The sequence below is a fragment of the Barbus barbus genome (assembly GCF_936440315.1).
Source record: "Barbus barbus genome assembly, chromosome: 38".
Classification (NCBI taxonomy): domain Eukaryota; kingdom Metazoa; phylum Chordata; class Actinopteri; order Cypriniformes; family Cyprinidae; genus Barbus; species Barbus barbus.
This window is the reverse complement of record NC_136716.1, coordinates 9,067,267-9,090,275: the sequence shown is the minus strand read 5'-3', so window position 1 is coordinate 9,090,275 and position 23,009 is coordinate 9,067,267. Positions and strand designations below refer to the sequence as shown.

At 39.0% G+C, this 23,009-nt stretch overlaps 1 protein-coding gene across 2 annotated transcripts in view; it reads left to right on the top strand.

Moving 5' to 3' along the window:
* LOC306857856 (mediator of RNA polymerase II transcription subunit 1-like) overlaps positions 1-23,009 on the top strand; it is an 87,360-nt gene that overhangs the window by 6,285 nt on the left and 58,066 nt on the right. For both annotated transcript variants that reach the window (XM_079398090.1, XM_079398089.1), the window contains exon 3: positions 2,889-2,967. In XM_079398090.1, coding sequence (XP_079254216.1) covers positions 2,889-2,967 — 79 coding nt within the window. The remainder of the gene's footprint in view (positions 1-2,888; positions 2,968-23,009) is intronic.

The following is a 23,009-nucleotide window of genomic DNA, read 5'->3' as shown; positions in this document are numbered from 1 at the left end:
ATGTTTATTAAAGCTATAACGTTGTTCAGATTAAGAGCTGTGGGTGATTTTCTCTTTGCATTTTGTTCTTTGATTAACATTGATGGCTCAAGCTCCAGTCTGACACTTTAAGACAATATACTGACGCGCATCGGATTTTCTCCCAACTGTTCTCGTCCACTTAAAACATAAAAGTGAAGACTCCTAACCGGCCATTTTGACGCATTGTGTGTGTATTTTTTGGCATATTTTTATGTGTTATTTCGACGCGCCCGAAGCTCAAAGTGTACTTTGCTTGTCCGTTTTGGAGCACGCCGCCGCGCAGGCACACGCGCGCACACACATTTCAGCCTGAACAGCGTCACTTGTTCAGCTTGTACTCTCAACGTTTTACTATCAAATATGTCCTGCAATGTAGCAACAGTAAAGACGGCATTTTATAACAATCACTGATTGAGCTGATTCAGATGTTAAGTTTTGGTTCGGAGGAACGAATCCGCGCCGCTATGAAGGGAAGGGAGTTGTGCTAGAAGAAATGCGGCTATAATCCTTGGAAGCCAAAATTGAAAAAAATAATAAAATACTTGGCTTAATATAACAGCCACAGGCCTAAAGTGTGAGCAGATGTTTGAATAGTTGGTTCTCTCTTCTATCATAATTAAACAGGAATTTCATGTTGCGTGTGCTGAAGCTCATCCGCGTGAGCGCGATCTGGCTTCTGAATTGCGCATAGCAAAAATGCATCATAGACAAATGTTTGAATATTATTGCACATAAAAACAGCTGGCGACATATATATATATATATATATATAGAGAGAGAGAGAGAGAGAGAGAGCGCGCAACAATAAATGTATGTGTGTTTTCTTAATTTCTCCAATACCGACAGAAGTACCGATAACGTCAGAGCTTATCGATACTCCGGTCTTTCATAATTTAGCCCCGAGACCGATTTAATACCGAGTTTCGGTACCCATCCCTAATTATAAGTGAGGAACACAAAGGCCAAATTCCCTTAATCATCCATCACAAGGAGTAAAACCTAAGAATATAGTTCTGATGTGCAGAACAAGATTGTTGAGAATCACAAAATAGAAAGTGGCTGTAAGAAAAGAGTTAAAGCATTGAAAATCCCTATTTCCACCATCAGGGTAATAATTAAGAGGTTCCAATCACATAAAAAAATCTGCCTGGAAGAGGACGTGTCTAATGCACGGTGAGGAGGAGAGTTATTGTTGTTACGAACTACAAATTAACTCCTACTCAAAGAGAAAATGATTAGGCCCATAACAATTAACAGGGATCCATCTAGGAAAGGGATCCATCTAGGAATCCCTAGGGTCCCCGCTCTCATTTTCAGTTTCTCAACCACAAGACACTTATTTAAGTGCAAATAAACAAATTTATTAAAGAAACAAAGGAGCATCATAAACTTCGGGAGGGGCAAATTGCCAAAGTAAATTACAATAAACTACTATACCACAAACTAACCTAGAAATCAAATAACAAGTAAAATACAAGTTCTTACCTCCCTGCTAACAGAAACGGGAGAAAAACAAACAGGCACCTACCTCCCTAACAAGCTCCACTGAAACAAAGTCCAGGACGTAGGCAACCGAATGTAACAAACACACAATCATAACTAAATTGTTACGTAATTCAATGGTTGACAACAAATGTCTATGTTTTAGCAATCTTTTCGCTAAAACGCATTACACCATGGAAACAACGAAGACACCAGCAGAGCGGGGAAGCCAACAATCCTTTCCACCGGATAGCTTAAGTACTGCGGCGATCCTTCTCTTCACCAACCAGCCCAGTCCTCCTAATCAGCTGCACCTGTAATCAATTACAGCCAAAGAGGGAGAGAAAGAAAAACACAGGGGAAAAACCTATGCTCGCACACACGAGCGAATTATATACCGTTTCCCTAGCAGCACACAAATCCATGCGTAACAGTGGCCAAAGACTCTCCAAGGATCACAGCTGTAGAGTTGTAGATTGAGTCCCCTACATCACCACATGTTGTTTGGGAGGGTTTCAAGGAAAATTCTGCTCACTCATCCAAAAACAAACTCCAGCAAATTCAGTTGTCAGACACGACTGGAACTTCAAATGGCACTGGCTTTTATGGTCAGGTGAAACTGAAAAAAATAGCTTTTTGCCAGCAAACCCACCAGATGAGTTTAGGACAAACAGGGATAAAAAGTACTCCATGTCCACGGTTAAATATACTGCTGGATCTTTAATGTTGTAGGCCTGTTTTTCTGCTAGAGGTCCTGAACATCTTGTTCAGATGCATGGCATCATGGATTCTATCAAATACCAACAGATAAAAAATCAAAACCTGACTGCCTCTGTTAGAAATCTTATAATGGGATTTGGATCTTCCACCAGGACAACAATCCAAAACAAACATCAAAATAAACACAAAAATGGGTCACTGAGCACAAAATTAATCTTTTACCATGGCTGTCCATGTCCTCTGACCTGAACCCTACAGAAAATGAGTGGGGTGAACTGAAGAGAAGTACTACAATGGAGCTGTGAATCTGAAGGATCTGGAGAGATTATGTATGAAGAAAATGGTCTCTGATCTCTTATCAGGTGTTTTCCAAACTCTTCAGGTATTATAGGAGAAAACTCAGAGCTGTTACCATTCTGGGTGCCAATAATTGTGGCCAACATGAACTAGAGAAAGCATTTATTTCACAATGAGATTTTCCCCCCTCTTTCAATTATTTTACTTCAATGATAGGTTGGAATTTTTTGAATGACAGATAAAAAGGATAAACAATGCAGATTTATTTTCACAGCCGCCTTTGCTCATATTTACCAAGGGTGCCAATATTTGTGGAGGTCACTGTAAATGTTTATCTTTTTATTATTTATTTATTTATTTTTATTCAGGAAAAGCGTGGGGTCAATAATACAGCTGGACACCAACTGCTGCTCAACTCTTTAGAGATGCTGCAAAGGGCACTAAAAGGTATTTAATACATTTGGCTCTAAGATATAGTGCTGTGATTTAGCGTTTTAAAGGGGACATAACACACACAGTTTCACCCAATCTCATGTTAATCTTGAGTACCTATAGAGTAGTATTGCATCCTTCATATCTCCAAATTGTATTTAGTTTTATTATATTAAACTACAGAAATACTCCGTTCTACATCCAAATCGTTTTTTTGAGACTTTGGCCATGCTTAGCATGATAATCCAACTATTTAAGTGTAAATAACCTAACATACATGAAATATCATTAGATCCCCACTTTAATATTTTTCCATCCTTTTGAATTCTATCTTGATGTTTATGTATTTATTTTGACATGGTTTAAAATGTGTTGGTTACAATTGTAACCTCCATTCCTTGATGGAAGGAACGAGGCATTGTGTTGGTTTAGTGATGCTAGGGGTCACACTTGGGAGCCTGAAATACCTCTGATACTTCAGAAAAGGCCAATGAGAATTGGCGAGTGAAAAATTGCATGCCACTCCCCCTGACATAGAGGTATAAGAGGAGACTTCTTGGTCCACTGATTCAGGTTTGTGCTGAGGAGCCAAGACAATGTAATCCGTGTGTCATTCATTAATTTTTTTATTTAATATTGAAAGTAGAAAAATTAGAAAACAGCTCCTTTTTCGGTTTTTCATTTATTTATTTTTATTTTTTCCCAAAAAAGGAAAAATTTGATTTCAGCTTAATTTTTTGCTTTTCATTCAGGGGTGGAGATATGAAAAAAATGAAAAATCTTTTTCTCAAAGGTCTGTGGTCCGTGTACTTTTGCGTCCATTCATTTTTTGTTTTTTTAACCCAGAAATGAAATACGGAAAAGGCGGTTTCTTCTTTAATGGTTCAAACACTGATGAATAGAATAAGCAGGCACAAACAGATTTTCAAATTTGTAAAAAAAAATTTTTTATGTATAGCCTATAGGCTAAATGCCAAGTTTAATTTCTACCTTTTTTAGCGTCTCTATACAGACACTAGCGCCCTCTCGCGCTACTACCATAATCGATATTTTTATGATCTGATGTATGAAATACTCATTACAAATTTATTTGCAAATAACTGTATCCTGGGCAAGTTCTATGGGAGTGCTAGAGGGAATGAAACGAAAAAGCAAGAGAAGACCAGTTAAAGCAAAGGGACTTTGGTTAAGGCTAGAAATAGGATGACTGACATTTTCTGTTGATTTCCTGAGTGGCCATGCTTTTAAGTTAGAATCAACTCCAAGACACTGTTTTGTTCAGTGCTGCACAATCGGGGGCCTTTTTCATAAAACAAGTTTACCAAATAAGACAGGATTATTTCAGTTAGTCTGACTTATTGTCAGCTGATTTGGTTAAAAATAACTAACTTAAATAAGCCTGATTTATTTGGTAAACTTAATGTTTTAATTAAAATTTTAAATGTATTTATTTCTATTTTATATTGTTGCAATTTATAACAATGATAGTATTATGTAGTTAGGTATTTTATTATATTTTTAGTTATTTTCTTTTATTTTTTATTTTTATTGTATTTAAGTCAAGGTCTTCACTGGGGATATGTCCCCGGGGCTCATCCAGGTGTCCCGGCCTCCCCCGACGATCAGGGAGATATCATCTCCTGGCGCCGACCCACCATCTGATCCGGGCACGGACTGAGAAACAGACAAATATTAGCGTAGATGCCATTCTTCTTACGATGTAACGAGTACATCGTGTGTTATGGGGAGTGTTCCTGGTTACGGTTGATCTAATTAATGCAGCCTAACAATCCTTTATTGGATTTGAATAATAGAAGCTTATACTAGTGTTATGTGAAAGCCAGGTTAAAGAAATGTGTCTTTAATCTAGATGCATACCTGCAAACTTGTCGCTTTTTGGCGACAATCGCCGCTTTTATTGTCAATTGGGTCATTCACGTGAATCGTGTAGAACCGGAGAGTTTTTCTGGGGGGGGGGGTCTTGCGTTAATTGACATCTGGGCCGATCGGAATCTCTACTGAGCTCGCGCCTGTCAAGAGAGGGAGGTGGGGGTGGGCTTGCGTGCCATGTAGGCCATTATTGGACAATTCTTATAAATGACATTTTTTCTGGACCAATCGGAATCTCAGCGCTTGGTTCAGGATCTTGAAACACACTGCCATCTGTGTTCGCGCCTGTCAAGAGACACCTAATGTGGAAACTCTGATGGAAATTGAATTCAAGGTAAATCAGTCTTTTTGGAGCTAAACAACAGATATTTGTTTGCTTAAGTCAAATAATGTCAGCTAAGTTAGCGTTTTTTTTCATACAGTTAGCCTATGCTTCGAGCAAAAATGCTTAATAGCAAGCAATACAAGCGGATCCAATGCTGGAATTTCCGTTAGCAAGATAGCAAATTTTCTAGCCATCTAACATTGTTAGCTAGTTGTAATGTTCCTGCATTGTCTGACCGTCTTGCTAACTAAAGTTAACCATTTAGCTTGCTACGTAAGTATATAGCAGGGTTCCAAACTGCGACTAAAATGGTCGCATTTGCGACCAAAAATATTAATTTGCGAGTGAAGTTTTTGCTGAGGTCGCCACTGGCGACTATATATAATTGGCATGAAAGGACTTTTTTCCCGATTGTTTTGCGCTCACATCTTTTGTTATGTTCACGTATTAAACATAAGACGATGCGCATCAAAGTTTTACTGGAAAAGAGTTTCAAACAGTCCTCGTCTCTGCCGCACACAGTCTGCTGAACTCAGTGAGAGAGACCTGAAAGGGCCTGTTTACACCTGGTCACTTCATGCATTTTCTCTGATCGGATATCTATATGATTTGTTAAAACGTTTCCCCATTTACACTTGGCCACATAAATGTGTCTTCGCAAAACGGATATAAATCCGTTCTTCAATTCCCGCTTCATATGCAAATATAACGGAGTTCACGTCAATGAAAGCAATGGATAATTTTATTAATTATCAGCTAATTTCAATATCAGAGACCGCAACAAGAGAGCGTGCGGCATCAGCACTGGAAAGATAGGCTAGTCTCGCTACTTTTAATGAAGAAGATTGTGTGTTGAGCGTCTGCGACTTACTTTCAGGTTCATTCAGGTTGCGCGTCGCTTGCTGAAGAAATACTCCGCTACTCATCCGCGGTGATGCTTGTTGCATTGCGCTGTCATATCTGACTATAACATGCCATATAGCCTATAAAACGCTCTCACACGTCTATTATTTTAATATTATGGGAGGAGTAAAATTACCATATGTGGTTTCAACAACCAGATGCATTTACACTTGTCCGGTTTCGCCCAGACCACCTCCTGAAGTGGTTCGAGCGATTGGATTTATATCCGTCTCGAATGCGTTTCGGACGGCATTTACACCTGGTCTTTTCAGGATCAGATAGCTATCCGATCAGGAAAAAATGCATGAAGTGACCAGGTGTAAACAGCCCCAAAGTGCAAGTGCAGAAAAGCCGTGTCTATTTCGTGCACAACTTGAACAAACTTCAACAGGTAAAGCTGTCAGCTCTGTGGATACTGGCAATATCGTCAACATGTCTCATTTATAATCATTACTAATATGGCTTCTTCTTATCGAGATCTTAGTCTATATGCTGTGTTCTGTTAATGCATGGACTTCCTGTTATTTGAAGCGCACTTGCCATCCAGTAATCGCAAAAAGCTTTGTGCTGTCTTACTTTTTAATAAACAAAGTATCAGCTTTAAAATGCTACGAAATTCAAATTATGCGGTTTGGGTGCTCTTTAATGCGGACCACAAGCGCACACTTTCGGTAATATAAACACCAGTACCCCGCGTCCACACGGTCCGTGTATGCGTCCGGATCGCGCGAGCGGAGAGTATCGCACTTAATGCTCAGGTGCGATCTCTTTAGCACCTCAGTTAAAGCAGCAAGTGAACCCATTTTATATTTCGATTTACTACTATAGTATGAAATGAACATGATCAAAAGGTAGGCAATAAGAAAGCCTATAGTACAACTTACTGAAATGTTTTATGTAAAAGCTCATTCAGTGTTTCAAACTGAGGAAATGTATAAAGCTTGTAAACATTGCATTGTAATACATTTACCTCAGAATAACCACTCAGTGTCCATAAACTCATCAGTCAGCTAGAAAAAATAACTATAAAGAGGAGCGTTTTGCTATATTTATTTATTTACAACCCTCCCCACTCTCCAAGAACTGTACTTATCCAGAGTGAGCAAAAGGGCTGGTAAAATCACTCTGGACCCCTCACATCCAGCACACAACCTCTTTGAACTGTTACCATCTGGTCGACGCTACAGAGCTCTGAGCACCAGAACGACCAGACACAGGAACAGTTTCTTCCCTCAGTCAATACATCTCATGAACACTCAATAAATAAACGTAGAACACACAACTAATACATTATCCATTCACCACACTCACTTATTTTATTTTCTCATTTCTAATTTGCACATACTTCACCTGTACATACATAGTCGCCTATATTATATATTATATATTGTGTATTTTTTATTTTTTTTGCTGCTTTGTACATTGGCTATTGGCTATTTCCTGTTATTTTGTTTCATTACCTGTGTCCTGTCCTGTTACTGTCTTTCTGTTGCACTGTGGAGCTTCTGTCACTACAACAAATTCCTTGTATGTGTAAACATACTTGGCCAATAAAGCTCATTCTGATTCTGATTCTGATTCTGATTTATGCGCTGTTGCATATTAATATTTTTACTTATTCTGTTGTACATGATACTCCTCCTATAAAATTGCATTTTACTAATGAAGAAAAACAGACTGAATGTGTGAAAGACGTGACAACATTTATAGGATGCACTGCACTCAGTTGCCAAGTGATGCTTATGGTCCATGATATTGGTACAGATTCTGTGTAACGAACAATTCTTTGTGACTGTATATTTCAAGTTGTAAAAGACATTTAATTCACACTTTAAGTGAACCTTAGTCCCCCGGTCGACCTGATCATCTACAAGATGGATTAAAATGCTGATAAAGCCTAGAAAAGATAAGACATAAACACATGACAAAATGATTGAAATGTTAAAATAGGGGGGAAAAATAAAATGATAATAATAAAATAAACCACTTTTATTCTGTGGCACCTAAAAAAATTATTTGGCGCCTAAGTTTTTCTTTTATAGGAGCCAATGGCTCCTTACTCGATTTTTTTGTCTGGAGCCCTGATATAGTATTTCAGATAGCCAACTTAGGTTGCAACCTTATCATTAGCCCCTAACTTAAGCCAGGTGCTCTGCCCTGAGTTCTGGCTACTACTCCAATTCTGAGCTACCCTGATTAACGACACGTTATGGAGGTTGTCGTGTGCGCAGCAGTCATTCAAGTCAGCTGGATGTAGCTCTACTTTTAAAGCGTTTTTGATGTGTTGATGTGGGTAGATGTGACTGTTTAGACAACAGCTGATGCGAGAGTAATACAGTGTAACAAAGCAATTTGACGTCTTGTTGCATTGGATGCGCCGCATTACTTGTAAACAATGGCTATTTAGAATCTGGCGAACGTGCAAGGCTAATGCGTTCACAGTGTCAGCGTCGCCCATTCTGCACCCCAACCCCCCCCCCCCCCCCCCCCCCAACACTGTCACCTTTTTTTCTCTGATGAGTTTGCAGGTCTGTAGATGACAGAGCGTGTCTGCCTCCCAAACAGCGTTAGGTAGATTTTTCCAGAGTTTGGGTGCTAAATAGGAAAAGGATCTGCCGCCCGCAGTCGATTTTGATATTCTAGGTATTATCAAACAGCCAAAGTTTTGAGAACGCAGCGGACGTGGAGGACTATAATGTGATAAGAGCTCGCTCAGGTACTGAGGAGGTAAGCCATTCAGGGCTTTATAAGTAGTTAACAAGATTTTAAAATCTATACGATGTTTGATAGGGAGCCAGTGCAGTGTTGACGGAACTGGGTTAATATGGTCATACTTCCTGGTTCTAGTAAGAACTCTAGCTGCTGCTTTTTGGACCAGCTGTAGTTTGTTGATCAAGCGTGTAGAACAACCACCCAATAAAGCATTACAATAGTCTAACCTTGAGGTCATAAAAGCATGAATTAGCATCTCTGCATTTGACGTTGAGAGCATGGGTCGCAATTTAGATAGGTTTTTGAGATGGAAAAACGCAGTTTTACAGATGCTAGAAACATGGCTTTCAAATGAAAGATTGCTATCAAACAGCACACCTAGGTTCCTAACTGATGAAGAAGAAATGACAGAGCAGCCGTCAATGTTAGTGTTCTAGGTTATTACATGTGGGGGTTTTCGGTCCGATAATTAACACCTCTGTTTTTTCAGAATTTAGCAGTAATAAATTACTCGTCATCCAGTATTTTTATATCGACTATGCATTCCGTTTCTCAATTTGGTGTGTTTCACCGGGCTGCGAAGAAATATAGAGCTGAGTATCATCAGCATAACAGTGAAAGCTAACACCATGTCTCCTGATAATATCTCCCAGGGGTAACATGTAAAGCGTAAAAAGTAACGGCCTTAGTACTGAGCTTTGAGGTACTCCGTACTTCACTTGTGATCGATATGATACCTCTTCATCCACTGCTACGAATTGATGGCAATAAAATAAGTACGATTTGAACCATACTAAGGCACTTCCACTAATGCCAACAAAGTGTTCTAGTCTATTCAAAAGAATGTTGTGGTCGATAGTGTCGAACGCAGTGCTAAGATCCAGTAGCACTATTAAAGAAGTACAATCACGATCAGATGATAGAAGCAGTTCATTTGTAACTTTAACGAGAGCAGTCTCAGTACTATGATACGGTCTAAATCCTGACTGGAATTCCTCACAGATACCATTTTTTCTCTAAGAAGGAATATAATTGTGAGGATACTAGTATCTTTGACAGAAAAGGGATATTTGAGATCGGTCTGTAATTAACTAGATCTTTGGGGTCAAGTTGTGTTTTTTTTAATGAGAGTCTTAATTACAGCCAATTTGAAGGTTTCCTAATGACAATGATGAATTAATAATAGCCAAAAGAGGATCTATGACTTCTGGAAGCAGCTCTTTTAGCAGTTTAAATGGAATAGGGTCTAACATACATGTTGTTGGTTTAGATGATTGAACAAGTTTATACAATTCTTCCTCTCCTATAGTTGAGAATGAGTGGAATTGTTCCTCAGGGGATCTATAGTGCAGTATCTGATGCGATACTGTAGCTGACGGCTGCATGATTACAATTTTATCTCTGATAGTATCGCTCTTGGAAGTAAAGTAGTTCATAAAGTCATTACTGCTGTGCTCTTGGGGAATGCCAACACCTGTTGATGCTTTATTTTTCGTTAATTTAGTGACCGTTGTAGCATTTGGACCAATCAGACACACAATTTTGCATTTGATTTAACAAATCAATTAGTTATTAGATCAACAAATGGTCACAGACCCCCCACCCCCACCCCACCCAATACACATACTGGGTGCTGGTATGTCTGTCAATGACTCCAGGCCCCTGGTTCCATGGCAACCCATCTGATAACACTTGTTTTATTAACTCAAAGTAGGGGTGTGCTATATGACGATTTTTGATCGTGGACGATAAAAATGTCTCCACGATCTGCTTTTTAAGAAATATCGTAGTATCGTGCTACAGCACACATTGTCAAATACAGTTCTGGCGCCGCGGTCTCTATATACTGTACAACACGACATACAGCAGTAGAGTTACTCTGACAGGACACTGCACTTATTCGCGATCGCAAAAGTACATTATTTGCACACAAGCCTTGCTGGTTAAATGTTTCATTCTTTTAAATATACACAAATAGCAGAATGTGTATGATGTATTATTTTAGTTATTACTCTTGCCAAGCTCTGGTTTCTAGAGATGCAGTTTCAAGCCTGCCTAACAGCGCCTGATTACTCAACTAACTTATATTTGCGCTAATATTGTCAAAACACACAAGGTTTACATACAGACTCAGTTGGTTATCTCTAAAATAAAAGTAAATAGTTAAGAGAGAAACCGATGCGTGCCTGTATATTAGATGCGTGCAGCTCTTAAAGAGACAGGACACTAAACATGTCGACTGTCATTAAAGGGATAGTTCACCCTAAAATGTAATTTCTGTCATTATTTACTCACTCACATGTTGTCCCAAAGATCTATTATTTTCTTGTGCTGAACCCAAAATAAGATATTTTGAAGAATGAGGGTAACCAAACAGTTGCTGGTCTACATTGAATTTGATCGTAGGAAAGAAAAATCATATGGAAGTCACTGTGGACCAGCAACTGTTTGGTTTTCTACCTTCTTCAAAATAGCATTTATGTTCAGCAGAAGAAAGAAACCCAGTCAGGCTTAAAACAACTTTTGAGTAAATGATTGGTATAAAAATAAAACATTATGACAGAATTGACAGACAGATGACTATTTAGTTTTGGGGGGAACTATTCATTTAACGTTAACAAAACGCAAAGAGAAAAATCACCCACTATTCTTGACTGAAAAACTTTTAATACAGTTGCTTTAGGAATCAGTCTATCTAGTGTTTTATTTTTATATTTGTTCATTCAATTTCATTGAATGCTCCTGCACTTATTGTACCTGAAAATAAAGCACTGTTTGTTTTATTTGTATATTATGTGTATTTGTAATGTGTATCTTTGTTCTTATTTTTTAATAAGAAAGATAGAATGATGACACATTTTTATCTTCGCTCACTTTGGCCTAAATATCTGCCATGTCTTTTTTGTTACTTTGAAAGGCTTTGTCTTTCTAGTTTGGCTGTAATGCTCAGACAACTTGTAAAACCAACATGACAAAGAATCGTGATAAAATCGTGAATCGTGATATTTCTGAAAAAAATCGTGATATGATATTTTTCCCATATCGCCCACCCCTAACTCAAAGGAATGCGGGCAGAGCAACACTCACTTCATTTTCCCTTAGGAAAAAGAGACATTAGGCCATAAAAATGGACTCTTCTTTAATTAATTCATAGAAAAACCCTTCTTTGAATGAACACGCATATCTTTAAGTCATTGTGTATATTATTACTGTTCTTATGTACTGTATCCTGTTTTATGCATGCTTATGATAGAACACTAGTTAATATTAACTCACTTATACTATGTTTGGTCTCTATCAATTCGTCTTCGGATGATCTAATTGAGAGTGTATATTATATGTCGATACCTACGCAACATATAAGTGTTCTAGGAATCTTTAATAGTTTGTATATCAACTTCCAATCCAGTTCATATGCAAATTTCCTTTACTAAAACTCGTGTGCACAAATTACATGAGTTTCTGATTCTGCCTTGCAAATTAATGTCCCTTTAATATTTTTGATCCTTACTACATGCTCTAATGTATTAATACTTGGGAAAGTATTATCTGTGGCCAAGAAAATATCCTTTCTTAAAGTTGATATGAACTTGCACTGAATGTTTGCTGGAATGAGAGATCAGTTGATGGCAATTTAATTCTGCTACAGTTATTACTGTCAGCCGATATAAATAATTGTATTTAATCATAATTAATTGTAATTATTTATATACAATTCACTTTTAAGCTATGTACATTTTTACATTGAATTGAATAAATACCGGGGGTTATGCTTGTTTTCTTCTAGAAGAGACGAAAAGTAATCAGATCTAGCCGTTTTTAATGCTTTTCTGTAGGATAAGGTACTTTAGCCAAAGCGCGTAGAGCACTCCCTATAATAATTATAAAGGTTTCAGTTCATCGCAGTCGCACAAAAATTTGTTATAATCAATGAAGCTCTACACTGCACAATGAATCTCTTATTTCAGGTATGGGCAACTTTGATAGTGACGAGGGCCAGCATTTTTTTCTCCTTTATACCAAGGGGCCAGATTACTAATCCACGTCCACACACCTTTTACACAGTCTTAAAGGGATACTCCACCCCAAAATGCAAATTATGTCGTTAATCACTTACCCCCATGTCGTTCCTAACCCGTAAAAGCTTTGTTCGTCCTCTGAACACAATTTAAGATATTTTGGATGAAAACCGGGAAGCTTTCTCGTTTGGCTCTCAGCGAAGGCGGTCGCATTTTCTCTCCTGTCCTCCCCTTATCTTCCCTGCTTGCTCTTCGTCTCGTCTTGTACTTGAGAGATTCCTTCTGCAGTGCTCTGAAAAACTGAAAAATCATGGATTTGATCAACTGGTCTCGCAAAGAAATTGACACCATCTTCTCGACGAGAAGCCTGGGATCGAGGGGATCGGGGAACCTGATCGGGGTCGTGTGTCTGGCGGCTCTTTCCATGGAGGACATTGACATCTACCTATTCGGAACCACGATAACGGGTTTTCTGCTGATTGGATTAAGCTTTGCTCTGGGTTATCGAAGAATTCAGGAGACGGAAACAGCTGTCCAAAGCCTCACAAGGCTGCCCGTCGTGATTGAAAATTGATGGATTTGGAGACCAGAAAGGACTAAGAGAGTAGCCGTGAAATTGGAATGCGGCTACTCAATCCAAGACCAAACAATCTTATCTTCTTTCGGCTCCCCTAAACCAGCTGGCTCGGCAAGGTCACTGCTGGTGTAAACAACCCCGGAAGAGCACTGCAGTGAAGACGCTCTCTTGCGTTCCTCCCCCCTTCCAGACATCTGATGTTGTTGACTCTGTCGGGGTCCTGACCAAGGCTGTTTCTGTGGCAACCTGCTGTGTCGCTATTACAATCTGCGGACTGAGGCAACTTGTTTTTGAATTCCAGCGTGACGACTCACCAGGCCAACGAACACACGAACTCCACTCATATACTGATATGCATTTCACCTCCCAACCCTAATCCAACGCCTTCGCCGCTTCGCACCGCCACCTGACAAGCGGGTCTGTGACCAGCGCCTTGGGCTGCAGGACCGGATGGCTGCTTGCCAGAGCTGGATCAAACTCTCCCCCCGTTGCTAGTCATGTGTCTATGTTATGATTATGTGCTTCTGTTGCTGAGGTGTTTTTTTTCCTGTTCTCACACTGTACTCCCGCAGGAGCATAGTCTGGGGGTTATATTTTTTTTTCTCCTCTCCCTTCCTCATGTTTATGCTGTATTATCTTCCAAAATTCCCTGTCTTCCTGTCCTGTCTACCCCCTTGTCATATTGTATGTATGTTTGTGTATGTATGGACAGGTTGATGGCTAATTTCACTGGTACTTGTGACTAGTGACAATAAAGGGCTACTACTACTACTACTACTACTTGTGACTGTCCCATTGACCGCCAAGTAAATTACACTGTCAAGGCACAGAAAAGTATAAAAAACATTGTCATCAGTGGTTCAATCTGAATTTTATGAAGCGACAAAAATACTTTTTGTACGCAACGAAAATAAAAATAACAATTATTCAACAATTCGTCTCCTCTCTGTGTCAACGTAGCACCATTTTGGAGAGCATTCGATGGACGCAAAGTGTGTACGCTACTCTCTGTCATCAGTAACACATGGTTTTCATCCAAAATATCTTAAATTGTGTTCTGAGGACAAACAAAGCTTTTACGCGTTTGGAACGACATGGGGGTAAGTGATTAATGACAAAATTAGCATTTTGGGGTGGAGTATCCCTTTAAGGCCTTTACACACTGAGCGCAATGCGAAAAAGCAAGGCGAATCGCCGACGAACAGTGCTTTCACACAGAGCGCGAAACGAATGTTCGCCTTCTACTAATTCACGCCTGCACGCTAGATGGCGCCGGCCAACAATATATTTTTCCTCAGATATGTAGGCTATCTCATATGTGGATTTAACATCTAAATTAAGATAAACACAATTTGGTTCTACACCAGAAACACAAACTTGTCTATAATGCTTAAAAAGAATAGGTTACATCCTACAATATAATTAGAAGTACAATTAGCAACAAGCTACACTTGAAAATGTATTTAATTATTAATGTATTTGCTTACCCACTTTAATCCATCGAGTGCTTGTAATAACTTCAGATTGTGATCTATAGTTGATTTTGATTCTATAATAAGCAGACACATGCACTCTTTGTATGTTTAATAATGCTACACTGCTAATATTTGTCATAAACAGCCATTGCTATAAAAAAATACCATGAGCTGCATACAAAACGCATACAGAAAATATATCATCATAATCATGTCTATTTGCTTTCGTATTTCATGTGTAGAAAAATGTTTTACTCTTATTTTTTTTTTATTTTATTTGGAAGATCTAGAGAGTGAACATGCTCTGACTCATAACACGCATGTTGAAGAAAACGGACTGTGCGCTACAGATCACATGATTCAGTGAATTATTAGAAATGTTATTCCGTATGAAGAACGTGAGAATAAATCTTTTCTCAAATACCAATGATAAGAACTCAGCATCCACTCCCTTATCTGGGATACTCTTCTTCGTTGTTTGTTTACACTGGTTTTCGAAACTCTGCCACCATTCTCACCCTTTTGTGCAACAGCAGCTGCTCCGGTCACGTAAAAAATCTGATTGGACGGCCCGTGTTTTCGCTTTGCGAAACTGAAAAGATTCGTCGGACTGGACGAAAAAAAAACATTTGCATTTTCGGTGGAATATTAAAATTTGCCAGTAATTGCCAGTAAATCGCCATCACCTGCTTTCAAATGGAGCGGCATTTACTACACAGATTTCACTGACAAGCTAGGCAATATCACGTTCATAATCGCAGATGAATCGCATTCGATTATAAACGCGATATTGCGTAGCTTGTCAATGAACTACGGCTCTGTGTATTAACTGCCGCTCCATTTGAAAGCAGGTGATGGCGATTTACTGCCAATCACGGAACCGGCTTTACTGACGAGATGCGCATGAGAATCACATGCGATTAATTGCACAGCCCTAGCATAAAGTGCTCCAAAATCTCCTGGTAGACGGCTGCAATGACTTTGGACTTGATAAAACACAATGGACCAACACCAGCAGACGTCACGGCACCCCAAATCATCACTGACTTCGGGAACTTCACACTGGACTTCAAGCAGCTTGGATTCTGAGCCTCTCCAGTTTTACTCCAGACCTTGATTTCCAAATGAAATGCAAAATTTATTTTTATCTGAAAAGAGGAATTTGGACCACTGAGCAACAGTACAGTTCTTTTTCTCCTTAGCCCAGGTAAGATGATTCTGACGTTGTTTCTATTTCAGAAGTGGCTTGGTAGCCCTTTTCCTGAAGACGTCTGAGCATGGTTACCCTTCATGCACTGACTCCAGCTTCAATCCACTCCTTGTGACGCTCTCCCAAGTGTTTAAATTGGCTTTTCTCGACAGTATTCTCAATCTTGCGGTCATCCATGTTGCTTGTGTACCTTTTCCTACACAATTTCTTCCTTAGTCAACTTTTTATTTAATATGCTTTGATACAGCGCTCTGTGAACAGCCACCCCTTTCAGTAATAACCTTCTGTGACTTACCCTCTTTGTGGAGGGTGTCAGTCAGTCTTCCCCATTATTGTGGTTTCAAATAACAAGAGATACCCGGAATTTATACTGTAGGGATGGTCATTTAATGTAACTCAAATATAAATATTTTGAGAGAATGGATTTTTGACTTTCACGAGCTGTAAGCTCCAATCATCAAAATAAAAAAAAAATAAAACTTCTGAAACGTTTTACTTTACATGTAATGAATCTAGAATATATGAAAGCTTCACTTTTTGAAAAAAGTTACAAGAAAACTTTTATAATGTTCAAATTTTTGTGTGTGTGTGAGATAAAAAAAACTTGGGCAGGCCTGGGGCCCATATGTGGATTACTATGTGGATTTTACTGTAGATGATTTGATATGCTCCAGGATTGTTAGATTCCTTGATGCTCATTCCAGACTTGGGAGCAGGCTTATCTCACATAAACAGGATTAGATTGCATATTTTTAAGCGGAGATGATACTTGAAGTCTGTCTAATAAATCATTTTGAAGGTCTTTTAATGTAGAATGTGAAATTAAACTCATTTTTGAAAATTTGCTCATTGTGACTCATTTTGACAAAAGATTTTATTGGAGTCTTAAGGCCAAAGTATACTTCTCTTTTTACGCGTACTCGAGGGACAGCGTACAGTCGAACGTGTAGCCTTTCAAAGTATACTCCATTTGAAGTTGTACACGAACGCAGGCGGTCGACACATGCGCACTAGAAAGCTTCATTCATGTTCAGTGTCTGCTCTATTTTCCCCTGTTAAGTCATGACTGATAACAAATATTTTTGAATTCTTTTAAACCAAAGCTGAGCTGTCTCATACCCTCTCGCTCACAAGCACTCGTCAATGCGAGCATCTGTTTTTGCAGTCTCCGCTATTTTGTATTTTCGCTAGTTTCGTTTTCTATTGTGAAACAACGGCCCGGGACAGTGTTGCCACCATGTGGGAAAACCTGATTACTGCAAAATAACTTCAGTACGCATGTGTGACATGAGCGCACAAAGTACGTGCGGTTACAAAAATCGGATGCTGCGCGTACTGTTCTGATGACGCAATTCGCGTCACACGCACTGTACGCTGTAAAAAGCTGTACGTGTAAAAAGCGAAGTATACTTAGTATAAAAGTAGTATTTATAAAGCGCAGTGCTGCTTTGTTTACAGTAAAAACCAAGGAAACACTATTGTTGTTGTTCCATAAGCGCCACCTGCTGTCAGAGAGTGAATTTGCATTCTCATGCAGCCCATCTGCTAGGGGTGTAACGATTCACTCGGTTTCTCGATGCATTGGTTACAAATTCCTGATATGCATCGATCTTATGATGGCCATATGATGCGATTTTCAAGTTTTCCTTTCTCTCTGGAGTGTTAAAAGCTGTTTGTGCATAGATAAGATCCCTGAAGTTGCAAAAACTAAAGTCTCAAAACCAAAGAGATATTCTTTATAAAAGTTAAGACTCGACCACGCCCTCCTAAAACGCCTCGTTTAAACACGCCCCCACATGTCTACATCACTGTGTGGGAAGATTTGCAAAACACCACCCAAATGTATATGCAAAGAAAGAAGGTGGAACTATTATTCTCGCTGTGGCATTGTTGCTGCCGCCATGTGGTGGAAACGCTGTTTCATTGTGAAAGCGAAACTACTTTGTTTGGGCTTCCAAAAGATCAGAGTACGCTTTGCTTCTCAGAACGATGAGCTTTGTAAAAATCGATGCGTTTCAGAAAGGCGGAGTATAGAGGAGCAACAATAATGTACAGTATGTGGAAAATTAGTTTTTTGAACCTTAAACCGCACAAACACATTGCATTACACCAAATAATGTTATATGAATTCGTGATTTCTATAGTGATTCAGTGCTTTAAAATATATACACATTAAAATACTACAAGCACCAATTAATGGAGATCTTAAACCGCATTGTTCGTGCCCTCAGATCTCTCCTTCACATGCTCCACGACCGTCTGTCACAGGATTGAGCTCGCGCTCCATTCATAGCTCTCACTGACACATTTTCTGACCAGCCAAAATAAGCCCATGTGGGATCTCCCCTTAGTACTCGTGGGCAGTACTGCTAAAGTAAAATAGTTGAACTTGGTAAAGTAGTTTTACTTTTCTGTAGTTTTTCAGTGGCTCATGATCATACCATTACCTGAGCAGTTGAAGGCTGTGCATTTGCATGGAACAAAAACTAAGTGTCTAAAAGCATAAGCACATTTCCAATGAATGATAAATGACTTTTAACTTAATGTCATTAAATTGAATGCACGAAAGAAACCCTTAAAAACAACCACAGAATTAACAACAACCTTGAAATAAGAGTGTGAGGTTTATGTCAATCTGATGCATGAAAGTTACATTCATCACTATAGCAAACAGACATCGGGTGCGTTTTCTTTCAGAATCATCATTCACGCTTAGAAAAACAAGGCAGAAAATAGCCTATTACTTCTAAAAAAAATTTTTTTTTTCTAAATTCTAAAGTTTTTTTTTTTTTTTGTAAAAATCTTGATAACATTATAAGTGGACCTCAGAGAACTATACAAAATAAAAAAAAAAGGCAGTTCATGACCCCATTAATTTTTTTTATTATTATTATTAATCATACCTTATACTACGGGGCAGTTGAATGCTTGAATCTGATTGGCTGACGAACGTTCTAAGGTTTGCAGTTATTTAAAGTGCATAAAGTTGCAGGTAGTTTTTTTTTTTTTTTTTTTTTCAAATGAATATATAACCTTGTAAAATTTTCAAATCCTGCAATAACGGTTCATATGATATTTTCCTACAAGGCATGAGGGCACAAATTTAGAAGAAAAAGTAAGTTTCTTTGACTTTGGAGCGCGCGCAAGTCAGTGTGTTTTCGTTAGTCATTTTTATTTCAATTCATCATTGTCATGGTAAATTATTGCATTTGTGGAGGTTGCACAAACTCTAGCCTGTCAGGACATCGAGTCCACAGGTTTCCTAACAAGAACTAGGACCGTATCTTCCGGACCTCGGTGCGTTTGTGCAGCTGAAGAGACGGGACTTCACTGATGCATCTGCTTCAAACAACGCTGTGGTGTTTAACTTGGTGATCACTTTACACCGGAAGATTATCATCCTGGCGATATGATGCCGTTTAACATGGGATATACAAGCAAGAACCAAGTGAGACTCCGAGCTGGTACGTTTTCTTCGGTGCACACAGCAGGTTCATCGGGTGCCGGTCAGCCTGTGTTCGGCCGCCGGCAGGAGACATGATGCTCACGGATCTGTCAGAGATGCTGCCCAACGAAAATGTCAACTATGCACCGTAAGTCTTGTTTTTTAACATTTGCTGCTAACTACCAAATCAGTGAACATAATTATTTAAATAATGAGACACAACGAGATGTACATAAGTTGTTGGATATCACCGCAGCAAGCTTGTAAGCTTTAGCAATATCGTTATATATTTTTCAAAACTGTGTAAACTTTACCATATGAGAAGGCATAGCTTGCAAGTTAACCTCAGTTTGCTAATATTATAACCATTAAGTCTAGCGACAGCTTAGTAACATTGTTTGCACAGCTAATTGGTAATTTTTTTTTGTCATGTTGTGTGTTTATAAGGCTTTGGAAGATGGGAGTGTGAAGATCTGGAGCAGTGGAGGCCAGCTGTTATGAACCACCTCTACTGGACTGCTGCTTCCACTCCTAATGGAGATGCAGAAGTGATGGAGGCCAAGTGGAAAAGCACTGTCAGAAGTGAATGAGATCTAAACTTGCGCTTGCTTCTCCCAGCATATGCATCAGTCTGAGAGCGGAATACTGCAGGTCACCACAGGCTCCATGAGAGAACAGCACTGTCATGTCTTCCACTACACCTGCTCCTCTTTCCAGATCCCTCCAGAGGATCAACAAGATCAGGCTGTTGGCGTGCGTCTAGCACAGCATTCACGATTTAACACACTTTAACAACACCTTAGTGTGATACCAAGACTGAAAGATTGTTAAATGTTTTTATATGGGGAAGATGGTATATTTTTCTTTCGGTTGTATATGTTTGATGCATGTGTGTGTGTGTGTGTGTGTGTGTGTGTGTGTGTGTGTGTGTGTGTGTATGTGTATGCATGTATATAAATTTGTTAATTAACAGTTGCAATGTTGTGTTTTCAGTTGGGTATTAACAGTGCTATGAAATATTTATGATTTAGTGCTGTATAAATAAAACTGAATTGAATTAACCATAAATGCAGATCTACTTGATGTATATCTAATGTAAACTTCATAAAGTTTTTATACAGTAAGACAATTTGTGATTTTTTTTTTTTTTTTTTTTTATTGATTGTCAACAAAATGGGGCTATTCAAAACCTTTATATAAAGTCCTCCTTCTAATGGCCGACACAACACATGCAGGTTAGGGCTGCTCAGAACACCATAGGCCCAGCGGACAACTTGTCTGTATGCTGTCAATATTGAATGTGTTATACCAATGGCATCAAAAACTGTGACTTACAGGTAGTTGTGATCTACCTAAATATAGGCAAAGTGTAATATTCAGATGGTTTTCAAATCTTTAATACACTGTATTTATACATACAAGTATTTAGCTCAGAGTAATAAATGATCTCTGCCCTAAACATACATGTGTCTGCTGCCCTGGAGAGGTCCGTGATCCTGTCGGAACTGCATATAGGCTATCTGTAGCACATATGGTTTCAGACAGCAAGCCTCAAAGCCTGGGTGCAGAGTCAGAAACTGCACATCAAGTGTGGGGGTCACATTCTCCACTAAGACCCAATATCTAACTCCCTGCAGCACTGACTTTCCTCAGCTGTGACCATGGCCTCGCATTTACCACACAAACACTTAAAGAAACAAAAATGTGTTTCTCTCTCTCCCCTGCGGTGATGAGAAACCGCTATAATACGTAACGTTAGTGTCAGATATTAACGAGCGTGACATGCCTGATCAACGCTTATTAGTCTCGGTTACTGGGAAGTATTAATACTTATAGATGACCAATACGAGATTTGCTATTGCCTGTTTACATATCATTAGCTAACGTGTATATCTGTAAGCTAACACTGGTCTCTCACCAAGACACCTGCTCTGTTCTCCTCGCACATCAACTCAATTTGTCTCCTATGACCGCTGTTCTGTCTAATCCTGGCCTGTCCCTGCTCTCTTGGCTGCATAGCAGGCTCATCATTTTATCTGTGGTCCATCACACAAGTATAAATAAACATTTAAAACTTCCTCAGCGTCCGAACTGTCATTGCGATCCATTGTTTTCCTATGGTTAAAATGGACCGCTCTCCCTGTCGTTATGTCACTTCCGGTTTTGCCGGTTTTCAGATGCGGAAGTAAAATTCTCTCAGAAAAATTACTCCAGAAGCCTTAATAGCGTATTTTAAAGTATATTTTAAAGAAAATCTAGTTCCTACATTATTTTTCTGTACATCGACTCACTGGAGTCTCTAAACTGGAATATGCCCTTTAACGGAATGCACGGCGAATGTAGTATTAGGAGTTATTATGTAGGAGTTATTATTCCTTACATGAATTATTCCTTATGTATTGTTCATTCCTGACCGAATTATTCTTTGCATGTATTGTGGATATTTAAAGGGGACCTATTAGGCCCCTTTTTACAAGATATAAAATAAGTCTCTGATGTCCCCAGAGCGTATATGTGAAGTTTTAGCTCAATATACTCCACAGATAAATTTTTACAGCTTGTTAAAATTGCCACTTTTAGGGTGTGAGCCAAAATGCGCTGTTTTGAGTATGTTGCTTTAAATGCGAGTGAGCTGTTGCTTCAAGAGCTGTTGTTTCAAGAGCTCCAGCCCTGCATTAGCAGTGCTAGCCTTTGCAAATAAACATTCCACTATTAATACAAGCCTGTTATCTTTACAGAAAACTACTAGGTTTCAAGTCAGTCATCTGATTATACTGTGCATAATTCGCGTTTATGAATTACACAGACTGGGAGCACTGCGGGATAAAAATAACAACATAGCTGGTCTCATGCTATCATTAACTTTATAAGTCCCACTTTTTATTATGAGCTCGACAACTTCAAGCGATCGACTCCCATTGCTTTCATACGCAACTTTTAACTACCACATTCCTATTCACGATCATTTTGATAGCACTTGAAGGCAGCATCAGTGAAAACACAGAGACAATGATAGCTTTAGCAATAAGCCTTACAGAGTGCCAAGAAGCTCTTTCAGAAAACAATTTGGAAAACAAACGCATGATAGATACTTTGTCTGGAGCTGACATTCGCGCAGGAAGCGTTGGTTTTAATTCCTATACAATTAGGGGACGTTACTGATTTTTTTCCGGGATATTTCCTTCGAAAATGAAATTTACCCACAGTGTCCTCGGCTCAGATGGGGGGAGATGATGGCGACTCCTATGTTCATTAGTGCATCCCAAAACACAACACTTGTAAAGCCTCTTTGGCGCTGACATTGTATATAACTCCAGTAATGGCGGACCGTAGCTTCTCACTCAGGGCTGTGTTTATGCTAATAGGACAGAGAGTGTCACAAATGGCCAGGACTTTTTCCCCTCGGTGACGTGCACAGAGGGAGAATCTGAAACAGCTTGTTTGGAGAGACTGTTTATGAATTATTGGTTTTATAAAAAAATGAGTTGGTGGATTTTTAAC